The following is a 27,924-nucleotide window of genomic DNA, read 5'->3' on the forward strand; positions in this document are numbered from 1 at the left end:
AATTTCCTACGTAATTTAACAATTAGGCCTGTTTTACAGCTGTACATACAGGGTCTTATTTCACCTCTACACTATTGTATGTACAGTCTTATAATGTGTCTATTTACAGTTTTGTCTAATATTAAGTTATTAGTCAATCGTCTTGTAACCAGCTAACTGTATTGTTTTCAAGATAACTTCTGTTTTCTCATACGCTCATCCTCTTCACCCCTCACTCATTTTCTAAGATAGCTTTTACTAAGATATTTATGTTATATACTCTTAAGTTAATACTGCTAAATATGTATTAAGATGTGCTCAATAAATAATTAAAAAAAAAAGGTTGATAGATTAATTTCATATCGGTGAGTTCTCTTACCATCCCTTAAAACTCCAATGGGCAAATGATCCTGGATGCCTCCGTATCCATGGATTAGCACGACCGTGTCCTTGCCCGGGTCCCATCCACTGGAGTGAAGCCACATCGGTGAACTCAAGTCCACCCGATCCTCCCTCGGGGTGCCATTATCCCTAAAATATGAAACATAACGTTGGTAAAATCCATATAAAAACCCTTAAAAATATGGCCCAAGTAGACAATTCTACGAAAAGTGTCCACTTTCAGTCATGAACGTTTTATTTGTAAAACAAGTGATAACAAATCCCATAGTTCACCCATTACATTGGCTAATAAGTGTATGAAACGAACTCTGACGGTTAAAAATTGAAATAGCCTCCATACAAGCGGGGCTTGTCGATTTCCTTTGATATTTTTGCAGTGGTGAATGCATAGCTGAAGTGCGCTCCAGCTAGAATTGTATTTAGCGAATGGGTGGTTTTTATACGAGGATTAAAAATAAACAAGTGGTACGGAATATAACAAAAGAATATGAACTACTCAAAACGAAAATCCGGGTATCGGAATTTGGCTGTTTTGAAAACGCCTTCAAATGCGGCGTGATACCTTACGCATTCCGGAGAGTTCAAATAGTTGTATCATTGCGCCGTAAGAATGTGACGGAAGATTACAATTGAAAAAGTCTCCATACACGCTGGGCTTGTCTATTTTCTTTGAAATTTTTGCAGTTGTGAATGGACAGATAAAATGCGTTCCAGCTAGAAGTGTATTCAGCAAATGAGTAGTTTTTATAGGAGGATTGAACACAAACGAATGAAAGGAAATAAAACATAATAATAAGAACTTCGCAAAACGATAATTGGGGTATCGGAACTTGGCTGTCTTGAAAACGTCTTCAAATTCGACGTGATACCTCACGCATTCCGGAGAGTTAAAATAGTTGTATCGTTGCGCCTTAGAAATGCGACGGCAGATTAAAATTGAAATAGTCTTCATACACGCTAGTTTTGTCGATTTCCTTTGACATTTTAGTAGTCTTGAATGCATAGCTAAAGTGCGCTCCAGCCAGAAGTGTAATTAGCAAATGGGTGGTTTTTATACGAGGATTAAAAATAAACTAGTGGTACGGAATATAACAAAAGAATATGAACTACTCAAAACAATAATCCGGGTATCGGAACTTGGCTGTTTTGAAAACGCCTTCAAATGCGGTGTGATACCTCACGCATTCCGGAGAGTTAAAATAGTTGTATCATTGCGCCGTAAGAATGTGACGGAAGATCACAATTTAAATAGTCTCCATACACGCTGGGCTTGTCTATTTTCTTTGACATTTTTGCAGTGGTGAATTTACAGCTGAAGTGCGCTCCAGCTAGAATTGTATTTAGGAAATAGGTGGTTTTTATTGGAGGATTAAAAATAAAGGAAGGCTATAGCGATGTTAAATGGAATCCTCTGGGATCAGCGGATTTCCAATGATAAAAAGAGGAGGATATACAACGTTGTAATTAAAATTATATTAACAAATGGATGTGAAGTTTGGCAGCCGAAGAAAAGGACACAGGATATGCTAAGAGCAACGGAGATGGATTTCTGGAGATGGTCGGCAGGAATTTCTAGGAGAGATCGGGTCCGTAATGATAGAGTTTGTCAGATAATGGAAGTCGAAAATGACAAGTGTTCGACATTATGACCAAACAACTTGTCTGGTACGGTCATGTCAATAGGATGACGGAAGAGAGGCTGCAAAAAAAGATGCTTGATTGGGTTCCCCCTGGGAGGAGACGTAGGGGACGCCCAGTGGGAGGTTTGCGACAGGGGGTGTTAAACGAGATGAGGGAGTGTCAACTCCCTAATGACCTGTGGGAAGACCAAGCTTTGTGGCGATTAGGCGTCGTAAAGCGCCAAAAAGCGCTATAAGAGCGACTCATATGTATGCATTAAAAATAAACAAGTGGTACGGAATACAACAAAAGAATATGAACTACTCAAAACGATAATCCGGGTATCGGAACTTGGCTGTTTTGAAAACGCCTTCAAATGCGGCGTGATACCTCTCGCATTCCGGAGAGTTCAAATAATTGTATCATTGCGCCTTAGAAATGAGACGGCAGATTGCAATTGAAATAGCCTTCATACACGCAAGTCTTGTCGATTTCCTGTGACATTTTATAGTCCAGGCGCCTGGTAGCTAAAAATGAGGCTACCTGGAGTTTTGGGGACACAGCGATTTTTTTGCCTTCCAATATGTTTTTTGGGTCGCTGAATCCGAATCTGATAAAGTCTCGACGTCCCGACTGTCATAAGTGTTTTTGCTCGCCAAAACGGCCGCTAGGGACAGTCAAAATTGCTATAGAGGTTCCATTTCCGTAGTGAAGTGTTCGCATTAAAATATGATCGTACAGCAGTCTCTGCCGGAATTTAGAAGATTCTGGAAGGATTTATAAGGCGCAAATTTACTGCATTGAATCTTTTTGTGCGTCACGATCGTCACACTCTGTAATTTTTATCTTACAATATTCTGAAAAATATTTGTGCTCATATTATAGCCCTTGCCACTAATTGCACTTATACCGACTTTTAAGATTGTACTTTATTGCTGCTGAGTATACCCACCGTTTTTGTTTCAGTTTGTCACGGACATCAGAGTTACGACCGTCATACCGCTGTCTGATATTCTTCGTGTAAAAAGAAGAGAGGAACATGCCTGATAAATAAAGTTCCTCATATTAAATGATTAAGCCGCATATTGTACTCGACTAAGAAAGTCAACCTTCGGTCCAAAATAATCAACTTGAATTCTAAGTTTTCTGGATTTCAAATTGGACAGTTTTTGTAAAATTTCCCACATCGACGGCTTAAGTTCGCAATCATATGTCTCGTTTGTGGTGTCTGAAAATCTCCGCATGTTTCTTTCGCAATGTTTCTTTCTTTCTTTCTTTTTTTTTTTTTTTTTTTTTTTTTTTTTTTTTTTGAAGGAGAACAAATTTAAATCATTCCTTGAAGTTGTTGCAGAATTTTCTTCGCGCAGAGAAGAATAATCACGGCAGTTTTAAATAATTACCGTTTTGTAGTTTTCCGTTTAAAAAATAAAGTATGACAGGAAAACTGCGACATCGCAAACCGAGTTACATGATACCAGACCTACACTGTCGATGTGCGTTTCACGCTGACCGGCGACTGCAGTGTGTTTAGCGCAATGCGTAACGTATTCCTGCAGTCTTGTAGGCGCTCGTATGAATTTCGTGGCGACCAGCGACTGCACTGTGTTTTGCGCAATGCGTGAAGTATCTCCGAAGTCTTGTAGGCGCTAATATGCGTTCCGCGCCAACGGGCAGTCGCACTCTGCATTAGATTTCAAAGAAACCGTAGAAACATAGGAGAGCTATTAAGTTTGAAGAATGACTGGGTAAAATTGATGAAATGATTCATGCTAAGTGCAGACAAAAATATTAAACAGAAAAAACGAAGGCTTAATGGAATTTAATAGTGGCCTCTTTACGGTTTACCTTACGGTATACAAGGAGAAGTTGATTTCGGGGTCAGGACAAGCGTCCTCCACATCCCTCCTCCAAGAACAATTGTCTCTGCTTGCATTCATTGTGCCCTGGCCTAGAGTCAAGGCTCCGATGACTGCTTGTGCGTTTATACCTGAAAACAGGAAAGTTTAGCTTTTAGAACTTAATTATGAAGCATCTCATCTTTTCATGGGAGTTTGGGGTGGGGGGTTGGTTAGGGTACAGTAAAAATTACTTCGTTTCCTGCAGGACATTTGGTATCCCTAGGGGGCCGTTCAAATATTACGTAAGGAACTTAGGGGGAGCGGGTCCGAGCTTGTCTTACGGAGTCTTACGAAGGGGGGGAGGGGGGTTAAGCCGAGTCATACGTAAGCTTTTCTCTATAAAAAAAGACTGTTCGTTTAAGAAATAAAAAAACTTTATCGGCGTTGAGAGATGTGAAACCCTGCCATTTCGAAACAAGACTTGTTGATGCCGCAAAATTTTGCCACCGTCCTGCCGTGCTGGCGTCACTCAACCGATAGCGCACGCATTTCAATTATTTGGTTTTTTTTTGCCAATTTTCATCAAAATTCCTTTATAAAAGCCTTAAATTTATTCCAGCTATTTTACTAAGCTTCTCCGTTTTTCCTGAAAAATGGGGAGGGGGGTCCTGGCCAATCTTAATCAAAAGAAGAGGTCAGAGATTTCTTACGGGTGACTTACAGGGGGAGGGGGGGGGTCAAAAGGTTGACAAAAATGCCTTACGTAATACTTGAACGACCCCTATGGAAAGTAAAGAGCCCCGAAAAAATAACTGTATCCCATACGATGATACTACCCACCGCACCGCCACCTTTTCATCTAAATTTCGGATTCGAATTTCGCATCGAGGAAAGCGCTGAAAACACAACGGGCAACGCATTTCTGGGATGTCGTTTCGATATTCGAACACAATACGTATCTCATACTGGTATTTTGGCTACTGAGGTAGTAACAAAGTCATTAGTAACAGTAGTCACTGGGAAGAATCGGATGGATAATAGCGACTACGCCGTGCAGAGCTTGCATAATGTCGCAGTGTGAGACTACAGCAGATTTCAATGTCGTTGAAATGACTTAAGCGGCCCTCGCCTAAGATTTGGTGGAAGCTGGAGGGTAGGGTGAAGTTCGCTCCTTAAGCTGTTATACCTCCTCGTGGTACACTCTGGATTATTTAATGCGGCGCACAGTGGATCGAGTCAATAGGAGAGGTCGGACCAAATTTGGACACTTTAAAAGCTTATAACACCGTTTATAAAAAAATTTGAGGCGCTATAAGTGGTTCCACTGGTTTCCTCGTAAAATTTTCTTCTAGAGACAGCCTTAAAATTTAAAATGTGACGAAATAAACATGTAAATTTGCAGCTTTAGTCCAAAAATTCATGTCCGACCGCTTCCATTGACTCGATCCACTTTGCGGCGTGGGAATCAAAATCAGAAGCGCTCTAAATGAAACAAGCAAAGAGCTGCTTAAAAACAAATTTACTGGAAATTGTAGAAGAGAAGAGTTTTAAGATGATCATCCTAATTTTAATCAGCATGAGGATGTTGTAGTGCAGAAATGATATGCAGTTTTAAGTCAAATCTACCTGAAAGCATTCAACTTTACTCTCCGTGTCTCCCGAAACTATCTCCCAGGCGTTAGTTGCGCGTTGCGTTTTTGTCGATTTTTCGACAAAAATACGGAGTTTTTATTGAAAAAAGGCAGTTCTTAAGGTCATCGTAAGACTGGAATGCCTATATTTATGAGGGAGAGTATTGACATCTCCGATCTACTCCTTGGTTGGCTCATCAGCTTGAGGCTATCATAGAGCCCCGAAATTGCCTCAATTGAGATGTTGCATGTGTGAGGAAATAGCGGTTTGACTATTGATTCTCATGTATAAGTTCGCGCGAAACACGATGGTGCCACTATTTTTCTCTGGAATCAACTCCCAAGCTCAAAAAAAGCTCTCAAGTTGAGGCCAAAAAGGAGGCTTTTTATTAATCGTGTATCTCAGCCTTGGTTCCCGTTTTCCCCCCTTATTGTTTCTCCACTGTTATCACACTGAAAAAAAATTCTCGGCGTTTTTACCAAGGTCCGTTGGTACCTTTACCATCTCACTTTTTTTACGAATTATTGGTAATTTTACCAAGAGAGACTGGTAAGCTTACCTAAAAACCGGTATTTTTACTGTATTTTTTAGGTAAGAATTATTGTTTTGTTATTGTATTGTTTGTAATTATTATTGGTAATCAATTCCCGGTAACTTTGCCATTTTATCTCGGTAATTCTACCACAGTCGATAAAAAATATTGGCATTTTTACCAAGGTCCAGTAAAATTACCGAGAAAAATCAATAATTTTACCGAGATTTCTCGGTACAACTACCAATTCCATAAATGGTAATTTTACCAAGAAAAAACTGGGATCAAATAGAACCCTGAATTCTTGGTAATTTTATTCTTTTCTTCGTAAATACACCGAGATTTTCTTTTCAGTGCATTGTCTCGGGCTGCTCTTAAAAATGCGTATCTATGATAGCCTAAAACTGATGAACCAATCAGATAGCGGCAGAGAGATGGCAATACTCTCCCGTATGTAGGCATTCTAATCGGGAGACGAGAACTGTGATTCTTCGTAATGAGTCTACTCGGTCAGGAGCTCATCTCATTGGAGGCGATGCAGATGAGCAGCGTCGGTTGAATAACTAATCACCCTGGTCCCCGATTATGCTGGCACCGGGCACCCGTCGCGTCGCGTCGCCCAGACGGGGGCCGTCGCGACGCACGACGCGCGACGCTCCGTTCACGGTCTTATTTTTTCGGTCAAAGCCTCACCGCCGTCCACTGTTGCCGTAATATCCTACACATATGTATTTACCAGCAAAAGTACATTGATAATGGACGTATTTCTACCAAACAGACCTATGTGGAGGTGAGAAATATGGGGTGTGCTCGTTAGTTCTCTGGCCGTAAGAGTGAATGAGAATAATAAAGTGCCAGTGACGTCAGCGGCAATGATCGAGCGCACGCGCATGGATTCCCGCACTTATTTACACACTCACACAAACGTAGAACACTAGAGCTGCATCACCCCCCCCCCCCCCCCCGTTAGTAGATACTAGAGTCCCTTCATACTGAGAGTCAAAACAACACCCCCTCATGGAGTCACAAACGGGAATAAAGATTACAGAAATTGAACGTTTTTTGTAATCTTTGATCGGCCCATTCTCAAATTCCTTTCTCCATTCCTTCTCTCACTCCGCTTGTTCCTTGCCGAACCCGTAATTCCCTGGTCCATTCGAGATTATAATCTTTGCAATCGGTGAAAATTTAATCTTCATTCCCGTTTGTGACACTGTGAAGGCCTAAAATATGGGAACCAATCAGAAATGGATTGTCACATTGTCTTGACTCTCAGTACAAAGGGACTCTAGTAGATACGAGTGATCCGTCTTTATGTCTTTGATACCTAGTTCTGTTCGGCAAAAATACGTCCAAGTGACCCATCTGTCAACACAAACGGACGGCGTGTCGCATACGGTAAGGCACGGGGAGCATTTTAGAACGCACGTCACGTTTGCCCCAACCGAAGGAATTTACTAGACCCAAATGCGATCTAGACCCACAGTCCCCATTTTTATTTAACTGTTCTTTCCTTCGTTTGGTCGCTGTATCTCTTTTTTTTCTCCAGTATGATTTTGGCCGCCTTTCCTTAAGGTGATTCGATGGACGCCATATTTTGTGTCAGAACGGCATGCGATATATCGCATCAATTGGCTCAATTTTTTCAGCTACTCGTCATTTTTCTCCAATTTTGAGATCGCAATTCTGTTGTCAGGAGATTAAAGCATTCCACTTACCAATTTTAACAAAGAAATTCAACGTAATAAAGGCGTGGTTTTTTCAGAAAGAAAATATCGCATTCGAGTGCAGATTCGATATCAGTATCGAATGCGATGTTTCCTCTGTAAAAAAACCTCGCCTTTATTACGTTTAATTTCTTTGTTAAAATTGGTAAGTGAGTGCTTTAGTCTCCTGACAACGGAATTGTGATCTCAAAATTGGCGAAAAATGACGAGTAGCTGAGGAAATTGGACCAATTGATGCGATATATTGCATGCCGTTCTGACACAAAATGTGGCGTCCATCGAATCACCTTAAGCCACCAGTGCGTTGAAGCCGATGGCACGCGACCGTCGCACAGTGCATCGAGTCAATCGGAGAGGTCGGACATGAAATTTTTAACTAAATCTGCAAATTTTGATTTCAACTCCGTCACATTTTAAATTTTAAGGGACGGCTCTAGAAGAAACTTTAACGAAGAAACCATTGGAACCACTTTTAGAACCTCAAAATTTCGTATTAACAGAGTTATAAGCGTTTACAGTTTCCGAATTTTGCCCGACCTCTCCTATTGACTCGATCCAATGTGCGTCGCGCGGTTCATCGCAATTTTTGACTAAGTCTGTTAATTTTGATGGTTATTTCGTCACATTTTATATTTTAAGGGGTGCTACGAACAGAAAATTTCACGAGAAAATCAATGAATTCACTTTTAGAACCTCGAAGTTTTGTATGAACGGAGTATTAGCTTTTGAAGTTTCCAAATTTTGTTCGACCCCTCCTGTTCATTCAGTCCACTGTGAGTCGTTAATGAGACTGCAAAAATGCAACGCTTCAGACTTCATGTCATTATAATTCATTTGAAATTCTGAAATATTTATCTATGTTTGTTTATCAAAAATCCTCGTGGCCAACAATTTCCTCGTATATGAACTGCTCCCGTGAATATAATCCCGAGAAAATTCAATGAAAAATACCTAGATATATACATACTCCAACACATACCAACCTAACAATTCGAATACACTAAAAGGCATTGATCCATCCTTACCTTTAACGGCGAGTAGACAGGTCATTAAACAGGCGAACATCATGTGGTGGTAACTTTGATTAAAATAAGGGTGAATCTTGTTTATGGAAGTTGTTAGGTCACTTCAGCCTGGAACATAGCGAGGAACGTGCGAGTAATGTTCATTTTCGTTTATCATAGCTATTCAAATCATAATTAATATTATTTTCTAAGAAAATGTCTGTATCATTTTTTTCCATTTTTACTCACCATACTCTCTGTAGCAATGTTACCTATGATACATCCTGAAATTGAGCGATTACGTTCAGTCAGAACTTTACCGGGATTGTCACTGGTCTTTTGGAGGAGGAAGAGATCTACCGAGCAAAAGAAAAGGACGCTGTATGAGCTTTCAGACATTACCGAATCTCCTTCAATAAAATTCAAAGTTTCACGATATGTTTCTCCTCCGATTGTTTAGAGAATTTTATTCGCCATCAGACCCCAATTATCTAAAAATGTCAAGGAAAAATATTCATGACGCTCTTTATATTACAGAAAGTGTTTCCTGAAGGACATTCGGCAAGTCTCGAATGTTCTTACGGCGCTTTTCCTTAGCACGGCAGCTCTGCCGTGCTAAGGAAGAACTCCATATCAACATTCAAAAGTTGCCAAATTTCCTTTGACAAACTGTTTATTCTTCAGGAAAATTATAAATATTTTTCCTTGAAATTTTCAGGGGCTTTCGATCAGAGTACGAACAAAATCATCTGAGAAATTGGTAGACATACATTAAAAAATTTTCCTGAAAATTAGTGTTTTGCTAGAGGAAATTTGGCAACGCCTGCAGGCTCATACGGCGCTTTTCCTTAGCACAGCAGAAATGGAGATCCCCGGCTTCCAGCTACTTTACATTTTCAGAAAACTCTGAGTGATTTTCCCTCCAGAACAGTGGCGATTTCCGCAAGTTGGCAACCCTGTTTTTTCTCCGTTTGAATGCATGTTAACCAATCGATTCTAGGTGAGACAAGCTTTCTCACATAGAATCGATTTACTCAATGGACATAAATGGTATATTGACAATGTTGCCAACTTTCTAGAATCACAACTGCTCCTTGATAGGAAGCGGAATATTTTTATTTATACGAGAGTGAACTTTTCGATGACAACGCAGAATCAGCTCATTTGGCGAAGCTGCTTCTTTATATATTTTACGCCTTATATTTGTATCATTCGGGTTTTTTTGAGGCAAAATTGGCTCCGGAATAAAATGCATGTTTTATTTCACTCTGCAATTCTTGGTCAAAGACAACCAGGACGACCGCCCAAGAGAAGCATGGGCACAAAGCTGCCTTTCATCCCTGGAGTATTAAGTGATCTCTCTCATCTCCATCATCTATATTATACAGCTACAAGCAAAATCTTGGAAGCACTATTCCTGACGAACTGCCGGACCGATAATGATGCTCCTTACATGTATGTCATCTGTAGTAGATGTAGATGTGCAAAAAATTATGAAACCCCGAACTTTTAATGTTGTAGAGCTTTTAAAGCTCATGTCACTTAAGTCCAATGTTAAAAGCGTAAGAGATATGTCGTTTCCGCTAGAAACGTCAAGGTATGGGATTCTACCTGAGTGACTCGAATAAACATTAAAACAATGGAAAAGCTCGTGAAGGGCTCCTCATTCGAAGAGTTGAGGAACGGTGCATCGCTCAGGGTTCAAGGTTCAAGGTCCGAGGTATAAGGTTTAACTCAATTTTTCCTGCATTTTTCCGGCTTCGATTTGTGGCATCAGTCAATTTACTTGATTGCTGAATTTCTATTAATATTTACAGCAGATAAACAACAGATACAAAGTGAGAAGGCAGGCGCTGAGTCGCGTCGGGACGGACCAAATATTATTAACTCTTAACGGTCGAAATCCGATTTTTTTTAAATTAAGTATTTAAAAATAACATAATAAATGGAAATTTCTCCATTAAGTGGACTGTGAAATTATGTACATCCAGCTATTCCTCATCATTTACAAATCTGAGTATTACGTCAAAAATTTTGAAATCGATGCAGCTCGAACACAAAATGGTGTATTAAAATGGAAGAACATGTTTGCCTATACATATGCGTATAGGGCCCGCGAAGCGGGCCTGAGGGCGCGAGGCGCCCTCCCGGGGGTTGGGCCGCGTAGCGGTCAGGGGGCAGGGCCCCCTAGTATTTTACTAATTTTAGAGGCTAGACAAACAGAGTCACGGACCTAGTCAGAAATTAGAAGAAGAAGAAATTCTTATTAGCCTACGCTCATAGTCAGTTATTTCATTAGTAACCAATAAACGAAATATTTCAAATTTAATTCATTCAGAATAACGATTTCTAGGTTTAAGAGCACCTTTCCTTTAAAATTTGGTAAAATTGATAGAGGAGAGTTTTCACCTTCCAGTTCAGCTTGCAATCTCATTCATGATTGACACCCATCATACGTTTAAAAAATTATCCCCTCCTTTAACCAGCGGACGTCTTTTCTCGCCCTTACCTTTCCCCTCGAACGAGCCTATGTATTTTCTGACGCATTTTAATGAGAAAGTATGTCGTATATATCGTACGTTGAACCAACCAGTAAGTGCACTCAGCCTTGCAGTAATTAGGAGCAATCAATATAAACTGAGTTGAAATCCAGATGATAATTTGTTGAAACGTGGAATAATTGGATCAGTTCAGACTGTGAATGAATACGATTACGTGAGCTATGGATTCGATTAAGCCATCAAGTCTCGGTTACCCAAAGATTGCTCCACGTGAAAAAGAAAACGTCTGAACATCATTATTTTCTCCCACCATTGTGTAATAGTTTTAAGAATTCATTTAAGTGAAGAACCTGCATGCCCATAGGTGACTATTTATACACCTGCTCAAAGACTTGAACGCAACTTAAAGAAAAATAACCGATACGATCACAACGGCTCAGTAGTGTGGTAGTTTAGTAAAATGAGTATACGTAAGTAGATAACGTGCCGACTCGTATACTTTTTTCGAACGAAATGATTTTTGGGTTTTTTCGGAGATAGGTCTATTTTTCCGGCGATGTGTGTGTGCTCGAATACGTAATCTTTTGAGCTTGTTTTTCGTGGGTTAAATTCGGAAAAATTTCTGTTAGCTAAGTGGATTGTCAAGTTTTGAAGAACGTAAAAATTGAAAGTTATTGAACAGGCTCATTGGAAATTTTAGAGAGGTTATTAAGAATGCAACAATTAATAACTACCGAGCAAGCTTATCGAAATTTCCATAGATGCGGTAGTTTTGAACTGACCGAAATTTGCAGATGGTATAATTACAGGAAATTTAATTTATTTCTTTCTTTCTTAAAAAAATGTATAGATAAACAAATAAATAAATACATTAATAAAGGCTTAACCGAACCGTAAGAATTATCTGTCGTCTCCCGGACAATGGAATGTAACTCCATTTCCAAGGTTGCAAAAATGACTGAAACAATTCAATATTTTGCAAAGATGTACCTACCTGCGCAATTTTCATCCAAAATTTGTCTAATTTTTTCTTGAGATCAATGGAAAAATCACGTAACTTTTTAGTTAGAAATGCTCCAGATTCTTTGTTTTCCAGATAAGTACGTCCACATAACATACTGATTCTGAAAATAAAGACAATTTAATAGCCCTACCTACCATAATAAAATATACTTCTTAACTGAGATGCACCAGAGGCCTTTCGGGCAGAGCCTATCATCATAGTGTTGAAATTACATTATTAAAACAAAGTAATTACTATACACATGCTTCGACTAAAATATTGCAAAATCCAACAAGCAGTATCAAAATCTTAGTAAAACATAAGACAAAAAATAAATGAAATGAATCAACATCGTTAGAACAAAAATTGATAACAGCGATGACAGTGCAACAAGTGATAAAAAGGTAAAAACGCTGGTAAAAAAACCTCTTGGACCAATGCCGCATTGAATTGACTTAAGAGTGCAGTTTCTTGTTGCCGGATTTAAGAGTCTTGAACTCGTGTTTCAAGCGGATTTTGCATTGAAACAAGAGTCCAGACTCTTATAAATCCGGCGACAAGAAACTGCACTCTTGAACCAAGAGGTTTTTTTTACCAGTGTACGTTCTCACTTTTTGCACTAGTTATCGCTTGTTATCACTTATTATTTATCACTTGTTACACTGTCATTGCTGTTATCAATTTTTATTCTGACGATGTTGATTCATTTTATTTATTTTTTGACTTATGTTATACTATGCTTTCAATATTGCTCGTTGGATTTTGTATTATTTGTAATATTTTAGTCGAAGCATGTGTATGGTAATTTCATATGATACTTTTAATCATGTAATTTCATCACTAACGATGGGCTCTGCCCGAAAGGTCTCTGATGCAACTTAGATAAGAAATATATTTTATAATGCAAGGTAAGGCTAAAAATGTCTTAATTTTCATTATTTATTACACCTTGCTATTTGCAATGATTCACTGAAAAAAAAAAAAAAAAAAACTCGGTGTATTTACTAAGAAACGGGTAGAATTACCACGAATTCAGGGTTCTATTTGATCCCAGTTTTTTCTTGGTAAAATTACAATTTATGGAATTGGTGATTTTACCGCGAAATCTCGGTAAAATTATTGAACTTTCTCGGTAATTTTACTCGACCTTGGTAAAAACGCCAATATTTTTTATCGACTGTGGTAGAATTACCGAGATAAAATGGCAAAGTTACCGGGAATCGATTACCAATAAAAGTGGTATTTTTAAATGAAAAAAACAGTAAAAATACCGGTTTTTAGGTAAGTTTACCAGTCTGTCTTGGTAAAATAACCAATAATTGGTAAAAAAAAGTGAGATGGTAAAGGTACCAACGGACCTTGGTAAAAACGCCGAGAATTGTTTTTCAGAGTGCTGATATAAGTTATGGTAAAAGTCAAACAAATTACTCACCCTAAAGTCCAACGGCAACGGCTGGCCACTTACTTCGGCTCTTTAAACTTCATGAATCAATATCCAACAACCGCGGGTCCACCATCCGCGCGAATCCTCCGACCGGAGGACAAACAGCGTATCTCCTCCGAAATACCGGCCGCAACGCGCACTTTCACAAAGCCCCCTAACGAAGAACCACTCAAGCGCGCGCGGAAAGAGGAAGTCGGAAGACGAACGGACACGCGCCGGAGGAAGCGCCGGAATGCCTGAGCCCGGTGTCGTTGACGAGCGGTCTCAAAGTGCCCCCCCCCCCCCCCGGGGGGAGCACTCACGTGGTCACTGCGAACGCAGCTCAAGCTCTTAAAGCTCATTCACGTCCCAGACTGCGAGACGATTCATAAAGCACTGACGCTAAATGGATTTATTTATGCCAGAAGGAATTATGTCTCGCGCAAGTCCTATGCACATAATTCCTTTCTACGTCCAAATATGTAACGCTAAACATCCTATTATCGTAACTATTTACTTACACTGAAAAAATGGTATGCTGTTTTAGCACCTAGGATGTCAAAAATGTGTCGGGTGATCCCAGAGACAAGAGACCCTCCACTGGCCTCCTAGCGACCGGTGGAATGTTTTACTTTCGGGGTTTCAACAATTCCTTATGGACAATTATTAGGGAGCAACAGTCATCACCCTAGTTTCGGCCGTTGACTTACCTACATGGTCGATGATGAGCTTCGGATGACGTCATGAGCCAAACAACTTTCCCAAACGTCGGCCATTTTCGGCTTGTTTGCAAAACGAAACTGCCAACATATTGTAAAACATCAACCATGTAGGTAAGTCAACAGTAGAATGCTGAAGTCCCGGAAGTAAAAGCTTCCACCATGGCCAAGATACTAGTGGAGGGTCTCTTGTCTCTGGGTGATCCTAAGGTGCTACCTTGATTGCTCACGCAGTTAAATTTGCATTCATAGGATGTAAAGTTAACTGCGAGGGCAGTGAAGGGTGTATCTTGGGATCACCAGACACCTTTTGGACATACGTACGTATAAGTCGCTTTACAGCACTCCCTCGCGCTTTACGACTCCTAACCTCCACTGCTCTCTTTCAAACCACAAATCTTGGGGGATTGAGCACCTTAACATTTCCGCTTCAATCCCTTCCCTCCAACCGTTCATTGGGCGCCTTTTGGACATCCATGGTGCTAAAACAGCATATTATTTTTTTTCAGTGTACTTTTACAAGAGGGCTACGCCACCCGACCGCTTTGTGGTGAAACTGAATATACTGCCATGCTAAGGATAAACGCCGTATGAACATTCGAGAGTTGCCAAATTTCCTTCGATAAAATGCTTATTTTTAAGGAACGCTATTGGTGTTTTTCCTCGATATTTTCAGGAACCTTAGGTGAAATTGCAAATAAAATTATCTGAAAAATTGGAAGGAAAATATTCACAATTTCATCAGGGAATTTGTGTTTTATCAAAGGAAATTTGGCAACGCCTGAAGGTTCATACGACGTTTTTCCTTAGCACGGCAGAAGAGGGATGTACTCTTAATGTGCTATCTCTTCGTAGAGAAAGTATTGATCGTGAGGATTCTTTTTCCTACGTGAAACAAGAGTGCAGTGAAGCGCACATAGAATTTGAGTGATAAAAATGTAAGAGGCAAGATAGGAATATTATAAAAATTTAGGAAATCAAGTAATGTAATAAATAAGGCAGGAAGTTTCCAATAGGCAGAGGTTCTGCGAAAATTTAGGGCACATACGGAACGAAGACAACAAGAGAATCAGAGGTACCGACTCTGCACCACTGGATAAGTGGTTGCTGTAGACCAGGAAGGCATGTAAACAAAAAAGCTGTATACCTATTAAATATGACCACTAGTCGTATTAAAAAAATTAAAAACTCGGAGACTTTTGCTTGAGCTTTTAAAATGTAGCTTTTAAGTCTGAATTGCAGAGAAGTGCTTCTTCGATGTATGTATGAGAGTGTGAATGAGGTTTCAAAGGAGAAATGACAAAACGATGTAATTAAATGAGTAATATTATCCATCTAATTTCTTAAAACAGACTACAATTAAATACGAAATTTAAAAATATAGCATTAAAATAAAGTAAAAGTGGAAAACTGCAACGTCGCAAACGACTCTCCTCACCACAAAGAAAACTCATAAGAAGGCACTTTTAAGTGAGAAAAAGAGGAGAAAATTTAATAATAATAAACAGAAATAGATTACGAGAGTATGAGGGTAAATAGCAAAACAGGAGGAGAATATCAAAGAAGAGTGGGACTGTAGAAATATTTCCTCTTTGTATTACTAAACTTTCCTATTTGCATTGCTCGACTCGACTTTTACCGCAGTCGGAGTATTTCAACTACTTGTGTAGAACAATTATCACCTCTAGGTTTTTTGCTCTTTTACCCTTTCGGGTGGTCCCTTCAAAGTTTTGAGCGTTCCCAAAAGTTGTTTTCTTTGACCTAGCATACTCGCAAAATGTCAAGTCTCATTCTCAATTTGCTCAAAAGTAACGTCAAATTCAAAGCTGCTAAAATCTCTATATTCATAACTCCAAAATCACTGATGACCTAAAACTTTGCATGAATGAGATAGGATTTTTGTCTCATCCATTAAATAGAAAATTCGGATAGGCGGAAAAGCTAGAAAAACTACAATTACCAAAGGTAAAATTGTTCAAAAGGACTTTATAGTTTGATTATCTAAATCATAACATTTGATTAAAGATTCAAATGTCAAGTAAACCATTATGAACACAACAAACACCAAAATTAATAAAATAATCAAAAACGAAAAATCGTAATAAAAGAAATGTTATTTGTTCTATTGTAAAACTAGCACTATTTTGAAATCTTACATTACTCCACACCACACTCTTATTTCTAAAGAAGAATTGAAACCTTTTTTATGAATCTTAAATTCACTACAAAATATATATTCTTCTATATCTACCTTATTTATAATTTGTTTTATTAATATATTTTATAATCCATATAATGCATTCAAATATTCACTTAGTTAAATCTAGGTTTAACCGCAACTGCTGGCACCTAATTAGTTGGAATTCAAATAAATTCTTTTAGTAGATTGCTCTGGTTTTTAAATTCTAAATGTTAAACCTTCATATTAGTTAAATTTAAATTTATATACATTTAATACAATTACTAACTTTTAAACTAAACTAAAATGCATGTTTAAAAGTTATATAAAAATATCAATATCTATCAATTTATTTTATGGTGGTGCGGGACTCTGTGATCATCCTGTATGGATGAATAAATGATACGCGTTCTCTGAACCACGCTTAGGGCTTCGTGCCGGGATTTTTAACAGTGCATGCAGGAAACGAATTGAAATTCGCACAAAACTCCGCACAGCCTTTTTCGTGTAAGAAATTGAATTTCCCGATTAAATTTGGCAACTAATATGCCTAGGTTGCTTTCTCGTACTTAACGCGGTCCGTTTGGAAACGTAAATAGGATCAGGATTCGGGCGCTGGCAGTTGATCTGATGAAGTGTTTAAGCAAAATGTTTCGACATCGCCCTTGCAAATAGGGCATTTGAATGGCAGATCTTCGGTTGCCATCCCATCCAGCGTCTTGGTACACGTCATACACATTTCAACGTGACCGCACGGGTTCAGACGCGTGTTTTTCTCATTTCCAAAGCATACGCGACAGGCTGAAATAAAGAAATGAAAAACTCATATTTATCACAGGTTCACCACTGAAAAAAAATTCTCGGCGTTTTTACCAAGGTCCGTTGGTACCTTTACCATCTCCCCTTTTTTTTCACCATTTATTGGTAATTTTACCAAAACAGACTGGTATAAACTTACATAAAAACCGGTATTTTCACTGTTTTTTTTTTTTTTTCAGGTAAGAATACCAGTTTTAATGGTAATCAATTCCCGGTAACTTAGCCGTTTTATCTCGGTAATTCTACCACAGTCGATAAAAAATATTGGCGTTTTTACCAAGCTCCAGTAAAATTACCGCGAAAGTTCAATAATTTTACCGAGATTTCTCGGTAAAATTACCAATTTCATAAATGGTAATTTTACCAAGAAAAAACTGGGATCATATAGAACCCTGAATTCTTGGTAATTTTACCATTTTCTTAGTAAATACACCGAGATATTTCTTTCAGTGAAACATAGCCACCCTCAAAATGAGAGAACACTCAAAAGACCAACTTCAAATGAGGCCAACTTCTCATCAAGGTGATTCGACGGCTGCCATTTTTTGCACGACGTGCGATATATCGCATCAATTCGTCCCGTAACCCTAGCTACTTGTCATTTTTTTCGAATTTTGAGATCGCACTTCTGTCGTCATTAGACTGAATAATTCATGTACCAAATTTGACAAAGAAATTATAAAATAAATTACAGGGTTTTTTCAAAGGAAAAATATCGCATTCGATTGCAGTTTAGATATCAGTATGGAATGCGATATTTTTCCTCTAAAAAAAAAAAAAAAAAAAAAAAAAAAAAAACCTTGCCTTCATCACGTCGAATTTTTTTCAAATGGTGCATGAATTCTTTACTATCATGACAACAGAAGTGCGATCTCAAAATTAAAAATTAGTGACAAGTAGCTGAAATTATGGAACGAATTGATGCGATATATTTTACGTCGCTCCGACACAAAACATGGCAAACGTCGAATCACCTTAACGCCGTGTCTGTTCGCTTTCAAGTTCAGAGAAGGCAACACGAGCCTACCCTTACAGTCGAATATTGCGTCGTAAAAGAGTCATATGAGTCTAAAAACAATGAGTCATATCCGCTGAATCGTGTTTTGATGCTTGATTCTCGTAGATTAGCTAAGATTAATAAGATCTGTCCAAACAGCAACTTCCTATGTTCAGTATGAACCAAGATATTACGCTTTGAAAAATTCGGTGTATGATGTCATGCAGAGCAGTAGTGACACCCTTGGTCTCTTCCACCTTTCTTTCATCCGAGTGTCATGTTGGGCATCCAGCGCAAATGTGCGTGAAACGACTGAACGCAAAGTCTTGTAGGCGCTAATACGCTTTTCACGCCAACTGACCGACTGCACTGCTTTTGGCGCAATGCGAGAAGTATTCATTCAGTCTTGTAGGCGCTAATATGTGGCTCGCGCCAACTGCAGCGTTTGGCGCAATGCGAGAAGTATTCATACAGTCTTGCAGGCGCTAATCTGCGTTCAACGCAGGCCGCAATGTGTTTGGCGCGATATTTCGAACTCGCGTTAGAATACTCGCGGCTTCGAACAATAGCTCCTGCGAGTATAGGTAGTGAAATGAAAAATAAAAGTACAGTAATCAATACTGACCAGACAAAAGAACATGAATATTTAAAATTTATCCCAAGAACCCGCTTATAAAGTAACGATACAATTTACTGAACCCAAAATTGAAGATGCGCCTGCGATATGTAAAGAATAAATTAATAAATCGACTGGTAGACCTCTATGAGTTACTCTCGACGTCAGGGGAGGATAGACAGTCCACCCAGCACTAGCCCCTCACGGAGAAAAGTCGAACCGCGCTGAGCACCAGGCACCTCAGCTTTAGCGGCGGATAGGATGTTGATTTTGCTTTACCCTTCCAATCTGCACCCCGGCACTGCCGGCAACTATCCTCAGCACATTCCTCCTGTGCTTTTGCACGTACTTCCTCCACTCGGCGACATGTTTTCCTGCACTTCACCTCACCCGGTGGAAGCTAAAGCAAAGTAAGTGCTGAGCGCGGTTCTATTTCTCTCCGTGCCATCCTAACAAGCAGTGGCGTGGCGTGCTTTGCGATATCGTCACCTTCCAGGCAAAGTATCACAAGCGCCATTCGACGTTTAAAAATTTCCGCCGCCATTTTATTTCTTTACTGAGAAATTGTTGGTTGAATCTGTTTGGAAATGTCACTAAATTTTATCGGCAGCACAAAGAAAATTCAGTGAAATTTTCGGACAGCTTCGTTGAACAATTTCTCTGTAAAAAAATAAAATGGCGGCGGAAATTTTTAAACGTCGCATGGCGCTTGTGATACTTTGCCTGGAAGGTGACGATATATCGATTGATCGTTTATTTAAACCTATGGAAAAGGATCAATTAACAGGGTGTTCGCTCCGAATACCTTAACAATCGATTCTTTACCACGGACTCAAATGGGGAAATATTGATAATCGATCATTCACGCTATGCCACTGCTAACAAGCACACTAATTAATATAAAAATTAATGTAAAGAAAATATTTACCAATCATTAGTAAGAGAGAAGAAAAGATAGAAGAATATATACAGTAATCATTAGTAAGAGAGAAGAAGAGATGGAAATATATATAGTAATCATTAGTGAAGGATGTTTGGACGTATTTCTACCAAACAGACCTATGTGGAGGTGAGAAATATGGGGTGTGCTTGTTAGTTCTCTGGCCGTAAGAGTGAATGAGAATAATAAAGCGCCAGTGACGTCAGCGGTAACGAAGCCGCTCGCCTCCGCCGCCCCCGTCTATCCGCCTCCGCATAAACTCATGAGCCCTGTCCACAATGCTCTCTTGCCATGCCCGCGGCTCATGAGTTCCACATTCAGTTGGCACATAGGTCTGTTTGGTAGAATGTAAAATCCTGCTTTTCCAATTCTTCAAAAGGAATCACGCCCACTTTTACATTGTTTCTTATGCAGCTTCGACGAGCACACCCCATATTTCTCACCTCCTTATAGGTCTGTTTGATAGAAATACGTCCGTTTGATAGTGGACTTACCATTCACGTCATCAACACTGTCGACCGGTTTATCAGCAGGATCGCGTTGGATTTCGACCGGGTTTCTACCGGTTTCGGCTATTAAAACAAAGCAAGTTGTTACATTCCGATCTGAGAGTAAAACTATGGAAATTCCTAAAGCAAATTATGAAGAGGAGTAAAATTTCTGATTCTCACGGAAGACAGGATCGCATTTATCAGAAAAGGAACTATGCTGCCATGCTAAGGAAGAACGCCGTATGAGGCCGTAGACGTTGCCTAATTTCCTTCGATAAAAACCGAATTTACAGGGAAAATTGTGAATATTTTTTTCCAACATTTTCAGACAATTTCGTGCGCAATTTAATCTAATACATCTGAAATTTCAAAGAAATCTGTACAGAAATGTCGTCCAAAATACATGTTTTATCAAGGGAAATTTGGCAACTCTCGAATGTTCATACGGCGTTCTTCCTGAGCACGGCAGTATGCTGCTGTGAGGGGCATAGGTCTTTGGCGGTCAAGTTAGTGTTCCAGAAAGCGTCGAAGAGATACTGAAAAAAAAGAATGCTAATTTAACATTCTGGATGTAAAAAAGTGTGCGAGATTTTACAAAACGCTCAATTAACCGCCACAGCAGTTAATTTTACATCTCAACATTGCTAAAGTAACTGATGTACCGGTTCATTCAGCGCTTTGTGAGTTCTCGCACACTTTTTTATATCCAGAATGTTAAATCAGCATCCATTTATTTTCGGCGGTAGAGCTGTGCGTTTTATATCTCATAAATTTCACTAAAAAATTCCCAAAAAGGGTTTCCTAAACGATCATCATAACAATTGTTTGCAAGAGCTGTCTCCTGAATATATTCAAAAGTGTTTTTAACATTCGTTGCTTTAGTAAGGTTATTATTGTTGCTTCTGAAACAATGTTACGTCTCATACATATAAGCTCCAAGACCTCCCAAATTTGCATATTTGGTACAATTAATTTCGGCGTTCTACAGGGCCGATTCTTATGATTTTTGCGGCTATCGATAGGCAATAGAGATGTTGCATATGTGAGGAATTTGCGATTTGACTATATTGATTCTTACGTAAAAGTTTGCGAGAAACACGATGGTGACACTGGTTTTCTCTGAAATCAGCTCCCAAGCTCAAAAAAAGCTCTCACGTTGAGGCCAAAATGGAGGGGATATCCCACGCTATCCTGAGAGTCCACCTTTACATTAAGACAAACTCTCTGTGCAAAGATAGGGAGCAAATACATTGACAGGGCTGCCACTTTATTCGCAGGGTAGCCGTGTTTTCAGTTTTAGGGTACCCAAATAAAGTGGCAGCCCTGTCAATGTATTTGCTCCCTATCTTCGCATGAAGAGTTTGCCTTGATGTAGATGTGGGCTCTCAGGATAGCGTGGGATACCTATCCCCTCCATTTTGGCCTCAACGTGAGAGCTTTTTTTGAGCTTGGGAGTTGATTTCAGAGAAAACCAGTGGCACCATCGTGTTTCTTGCAAACTTTTACATATGAATCAATAATCAAATTGCAAATTCCGCACACATGCAACATCTCCATTGTCTCCAGATGAGCGTGCTATATTCAGATTTTGAAAAGATGACCCAGAATTTTTTGTATTACGTGGTATCATTGCGAATTCTCTCAAATTGAACAATCAAACAATGTAAATTTTTATTTTTTGTCACAGCTCGTTTGAGCGTTCTACTGGGCCGATTTCCATGATTTTTGCGGCAATTAACTAGTGATGGTCCTTAGATGAGCCTGTTGTAATCAGTTTGGAAATAATGCCCAGGTTTTTTATATGAGAGTAGACTAGTGAGCATAGAAAGGGGTGGGGCAAAATTTAAAATTCCCGCCAATGAAAAATGGCGGGAATTTCAAATTTGGTGGAAAATTAAACGAAGCGGAACATTTTGAATCTTGGTCTGTTAGTAGGGTAAGGCGAGTGAATCTAAAGTGGATTGCATTTCGCAAAAAGGAACCACTAGCATTGCAATGATGCTAAGATTGTGCAACTTCACCCTTTGCAATAAAATTGTGGAAATCGTGAAAAACTATGTTTAGATGGTAATTTTTGTCTTAAATTCACAGTTTTTAGCGAGTAAAATAGAAACTATTAATGGATAATCGGGTTTTTCCTCCAGAACAAAAGAAGTTGCACAATCTTAGCAACATTGCAATGCTAGTGGTTCCTTTTTGCAAAATGCAATCCAAGTATACTCCTTTGCTAGAGACTATCCAAAAGCGACGTAACGCTCAGTCCTGTTCGTTCCGTTTCGTTTCATTGTCAGTCTCGGCGTGAAGTTTGAAATAAAGGACGATTTTTTCATACGATTCTTATTGGTCTATTCGCTCCCGGCCAGAGGGAAATTAGACAAAGGAGAGTCCGGTATGAAAATCTTTTCATTTTTTTTTAAGTCGTTCTCTTGTCGAGAGGGACCTAAGAGAGCGCAGAGCACCCCCTGGGGGTTTGGCCGCGTAGCGGCCAGGGGGCATGGCCCATAATTTTGAATATTCCGCCTCCGTTCAGTGATTGTACGTTCTTATAATTATTTGCATGTTCAAAAACTTGCCAAGATATGTCAGAAATGATTGGAAACTCTCTGGCAATTCCCGAATGGACCGCAAGCCGTACTTTCCTATGGTTCGTCTATCCGTCCATTTTTGCTCCCGGTACGGCTCACCTGCAAGGAGAAAGTCTTCATTTTAACACCACTCCGTAATAATACACACCTTTTAGTTAATGATAAGCTAGACCTAGTGATTCAGACAACCCAACACCTAATTTTATTTTGATGGTGAAATTGCAGCAGTGCGTATCTCGATTTTTGACAGTTTTAAGTTAGCTGCATGAACGTTTTGCTGAAGATGTTTGCTATCTGCCATTAAGAGATCGAAATCGGAAAAGAAGCAGTGAACTCCAACACAATGTTTCAAAAGGTGCGTTGAAAGGTGTGTTGACTCGTGTAATCGTACATATCAACCTGATCAGCTTTCAATTCACAGAGATTTTAATATATCGACGGTGAAACTACCAAACCACGTATCTCGTTTGCAGTTTTTAAAAATCTACGCTCACATTTTATTTTTTTGAAGTAGACCAAATCAATATCATTCCTTGAAATTTTCACAGAATTTTCTCCGCACGAGAAGGAAAAATCGCAGAAATTTTCAAGACTGGACGTTAAGTAGTTTTTCATTTTAAAAATAAAGTATGACAGGAAGTCTGCGACGTCGCAAACCGAGATACGTGGTTTGGTAGTTTCACCGTCGATATGTGAGCAGCGCATGGTGGGAATTTACGATACAACGCTGCGAGGTCAACCACGCACCTGGACCAGATCGTGTATTGTGAACGCAGAAAGCCATTCGAACAATTTTAAAGTTTTTTTTTCTGCCTCAAACAAAAACTTATCGGATCCTTGAAAAACAATGGCTGCTGAATAATAAGCCAAAATAGGAAAAATTCTGTCGAACGCCTGGAAAATAAAGTTGATTCAAAGGTATTTTGGGGTTGTAATAGTTGTGTTTGTCGGGTAGACATGGATGAAATAGGTTAAAAGGCGGAGCGTGATTGGTCGGATAGAGTATGGACGACTTGAAGTATGTAGCTCTTAGTGCCCAAAAGGGCGACAACGTGAAAAACGAAAATCACTAGAAATGTGCCACTGCCAACCAATGCGTTTGAAAGATGAATCAATAGGGCCGACAGGGCTTTGTAAACAAGCGTTTTTAAGGATTAATACTTTGAAACTAAAACATGTATGCGAAATCAAAAGTTTATACGCTCTATTATGATTTTTGATCAGTGTACCTTCTCTTGGAGTTTGAATTAGTAACCCTGGTTAATCGAGCTCATAGGTTGGCTGCCTTTTTGGGTACTAAGAGCTACATGACCTGATCAAACCTAACATTCATATTTTCTAGTTGTCCATACTCTCCCTATGAGGGTACTCTAGATGTATCATCGCTGCTTCATCATGCCATTGCCAGGTGGAATGGACGACATACTGTCGGAAACACAAGAGGTCCCGTTGACTTGTCGTGAGTTCAACCCGACACAGGTGCAACAAAGCAGCGATAAGACTTAGCCGACCGATCACCCTCCGCCTTTTAAGGTGATTCGATGGATGTCATTAATGTGTCAGAACGGCATGCGATATATCGCATCAATTGGTTCCATTTTTTCAGCTACTCGTCATTTTTCTCCAATTTTGAGATCGCAATTCTGTTTTCAGGAGACTGAAGCACTCACTTACCAATTTTAACAAAGAAATTCAACGTAATAAAGGCGTGGTTTTTTTTTAGAGAGAAAACATCGCATTCGATACTGATATCGAAACTGCACTCGAATGTGATATTTACCCTCTAAAAAAACCACGCCTTTATTGCGTTGAATTTCTTTGTTAAAATTGGTAAGTGAGTGCTTAAGTCTCCTGACAACATAATTGCAATCTCAAAATTGGAGAAAAATAACGAGTAGCTGAAAAAATGGAACCAATCGATGCGATATATCGCACGCCGTTCTGACATAAAATATGGCGTCCATCGAATCACCTTAACCTACGTCATCTACGTCTACCCGACAAACACAAAATTTCAACAATCAGGCTGCCGGAAATGTTGAATCTCCATGAGGTACAATTTCTACCCGTCATCAAGAAGTCGATGTTGAGGATACTCGTTGAAGATTAGTAAGTCCAACTCTGCTCTGCTGCCGGCCAGGTTGGCCTAGTGGTCAGCGCGTCTGACTCTAGGTCAATAGGTCCCGGGTTCGAATCCCGGTGGTGGCGTCTAATTTTCACGGAATTGACGAGTAGATCTGCTGAAACAGATTCTCCTCGGCCCTAATCCCTGAAAATTAGAAAAGCCTGGAGCATGGAGCCTGATGTCTACGGACACTAAACATTGTCTAAAGTTGGCTGAAGGTGCTATAGACACGAAGCCATTAAACCAGCAGAAAAAAAAAAAAAAAAAAAAAAAAAAAAAAAAAAAAAAAAAAAAAACTCTGCTCTGCTAAAGGAGGACGCTGATAAACATTCGAGAGTTGCCGAATTTCCTTCGATAAAATGCTCATTTTTGAGGAAAGTCATGCAAATTCTTCCTTGAAATATTCAGGAACTTTAGGCCTTGTCTCTACGAGCCGTTTCACGAGATTTGTCCCAGGGAAAATTCCCACTTACGAAGTTGGGAAAATATTGAGTTTTTCCCAGTACCAAGTATGGTACTTGTATCCCTAGGACCCACTGAGAGAAGAAGAAGAAGTGAAAACGAATTGTGCGATATTTTATTCATTACTACATTGTTCATGTTTGTTTAGTTGAAATAATGTGTCTAATTGTCAATTGAGTGCAATTATTATTTTAATCTCGGTTAAATACTCGACTTTAACTAATTTATCTTCCCGCACAAACTAGTCGCAGGACTGTATGAGCCCCGTCCCGTGGAGACGGTAACTGGGAAAAATCCCAGAAGTTTCATTCCTGCGATTCGAACTTGGGACAAATCCCATGAAGACGTCCCGTGGAGACAAGGCCTCAGGTAAAATAGCGAGCAAAAGTATCTGAAAAATTGGGAAGAGAATTTTCGGAAGTTTACCGGGAAATTCGGGTTTTATCAAAGGAAATTTGGCAACGCCGGGAGGTTCACAAGACAATGTGAATTCATTTCTGATTGGTTCCCGTATTTTAGGCCTTCGCAGTGTCACAAACGGGAATAAAGATTACATTTTCACCGATTGCAAAGATTATAATCTGGAATGGACCAGGGAATTACGGGTTCGGCAAGGAACAAACGGAATGAGAGAAGGAACGGAGAGAGGAAGTTTAGAATGGTCCGATCAAAGATTACAAAGAACGTTCAATTTCTGTAATCTTTATTCCCGTTTGTGACTCCATGAGGGGTGTTGTCTTGACTCTCAGTATAAAGGGACTCTAAGCTTACCTAGTCGGGGTAGTCGGCGTCTCTTCATCTTCACGCTGATAAGCACCGGCGGGCTATCTCCTTGAAAATGGCCGAAGACGTTCATCACTGCAAGCAGCAAAGATTCGTTTGATGGTCGCCCCTCCTCGACCCTGACCACTATCGCACCTTGGCCCACTTGTTCTATAAATAGCGCTACAGGCGGAAGATTCTCGGTTAACGTTACCGTTAGTGCGACTCGTTGCATTTGTAAGAAGATTCTGTCCGAGGGAAAGGCTCCAAGCGCGGTCCGCTCTCCTCTTACTTCTCTTCGACCTATATTATTGCACAATGAGAAAAGAAATTAAACAAGCGGGAAAGTTCTAATACTGTCGTATTAGAAAAGCGCTCAGGTGTTAGTAAATGTATTTAATGAAGAAAGGACGTATAAACTCTGTCGACTTGGCTGGGAAATGGAAATAAAACATCAGTTGATAGCAAACAAAGGTTACCAAGGAAACCGTAAACGCGTATTTTTGTTTCCCGAAAATGAGCTCACCGTTGAGCTCATCAGGCGCGTTTTTTGTAGGCTTCATTTGAGTTCAACGATCAATTTCGATAATAATTACTCTACCGCTAAGAAATTGTCTTATAGACAAACGATCGAAACTACCTGCGCATTACGTTAAAAGCATAAAATACAGTTTTCACAGCTTTATTTATTTTAAAAATGGACCCCCCCCCCCCCAAAAAAAAAAGCGTACACATCGATGAGCTGGTGCGCCATTTAAACGCATTAGCACTAGTATACTAGTGCTCAGAGGCAAGTCGAAATCAAAAAGCGCTGCCTATCGGCTGAGCGCTTAATACGAGGGTCATCCACACTGTTAAAAATCCCGGCGCGAAATTCACGCTTACTCAGTTGCTATTTTGACCACCTGTTGCTCTGAGTGCATGGATCCGGCGCGAAATAAGCTCGGCGCGAATTTCGCGCTCTGGCCGGAGTGAAAATCTGACAGGCAAACGAAAAACGGAACTGCCGCAGCATGAATTCGAACTCGAGTCGCGGCAGTGATAGACGAGTGCGCTGCCACTCTGCCATTCGGCGCTCGTACCAGGATGCCCTGAATTCACGCTACTTGAGGTACCTCAACTAATTCGTCCGTCGTTGGTGATATTTACGCTCTGATCTATTCACTCAGAGTGCGGCGCGAAATTCGCGCTGGATTTTTTTTTTTTTTTTTTTTTTTTTTTTTTTTTTTTTTTTTTTTTTTTTTTTTTTTTCACGCCGGCTATTCACTCAGAGTAAATCCTTCATTTTTAACAGTGCAGGAAGTAAGAATCCATAAATTTTTCTCGATGACTATTCTGCCGTGCTAAGGGAAAACGCCGTATGAACCCTCAGACGTTGCCATATTTCCTTTGATAAAAATCAAATTTAGTGGGAAAATCTTGAATAATTTACCTCACATTTTTCAGACAATTTTTTTCGCAATTTAATCTGAAATGTATGAAAATTTCAAGGGAAAATGTGCGCAACTTTTCTAAAAAATACAGGTTGCACCCAGAGAAATCTGGCAACTTTCGAATGTTCATACGGC

General features: G+C 39.6%; 2 protein-coding genes across 2 annotated transcripts in view; both read right to left on the reverse strand.

Annotated features, from left to right (window-relative positions):
• LOC109033390 (phospholipase A1) overlaps positions 1 to 13,914 on the reverse strand; it is a 42,210-nt gene extending 28,296 nt beyond the window's left edge. Inside the window, exons 1-4 of the mRNA XM_072305115.1 lie at positions 13,671 to 13,914; positions 8,756 to 8,863; positions 3,847 to 3,988; positions 359 to 510 (exon numbers count right to left, since the gene is read on the reverse strand). Coding sequence (XP_072161216.1) covers positions 359 to 510; positions 3,847 to 3,988; positions 8,756 to 8,798 — 337 coding nt within the window. The 5' untranslated portion in view covers positions 8,799 to 8,863; positions 13,671 to 13,914. The remainder of the gene's footprint in view (positions 1 to 358; positions 511 to 3,846; positions 3,989 to 8,755; positions 8,864 to 13,670) is intronic.
• A 1,791-nt stretch (positions 13,915 to 15,705) lies between these two features.
• On the reverse strand, positions 15,706 to 23,791 carry LOC140225685 (E3 ubiquitin-protein ligase NEURL3-like). The gene is made up of 3 exons (XM_072305331.1): positions 23,755 to 23,791; positions 20,426 to 20,503; positions 15,706 to 17,360 (listed from the first exon to the last, which is right to left on the reverse strand). Exons 1-3 carry the CDS (start codon positions 23,789 to 23,791, stop codon positions 17,161 to 17,163), a joined length of 315 nt encoding a protein of 104 aa, XP_072161432.1. The 3' UTR covers positions 15,706 to 17,160.
• Between the last annotated feature and the right edge of the window lie 4,133 nt (positions 23,792 to 27,924).

The sequence above is a fragment of the Bemisia tabaci genome, chromosome 10 (assembly GCF_918797505.1).
Source record: "Bemisia tabaci chromosome 10, PGI_BMITA_v3".
NCBI lineage: Eukaryota > Metazoa > Arthropoda > Insecta > Hemiptera > Aleyrodidae > Bemisia > Bemisia tabaci.

Excerpts from the sequence above, each read along its gene's own strand:
- LOC140225685 (XM_072305331.1), bottom strand. The coding sequence starts at position 23,791 with ATGGCTTTCTGCGTTCACAATACACGATCTGGTCCAG. Across the intron at positions 20,504-23,754 it reads CAATACACGATCTGGTCCAG|CCGAAACCGGTAGAAACCCG; the intron begins GTGCGTGGTTGA and ends TTGTTTTAATAG. Across the intron at positions 17,361-20,425 it reads CAGTGTTGATGACGTGAATG|CCTGTCGCGTATGCTTTGGA; the intron begins GTAAGTCCACTA and ends TCTTTATTTCAG.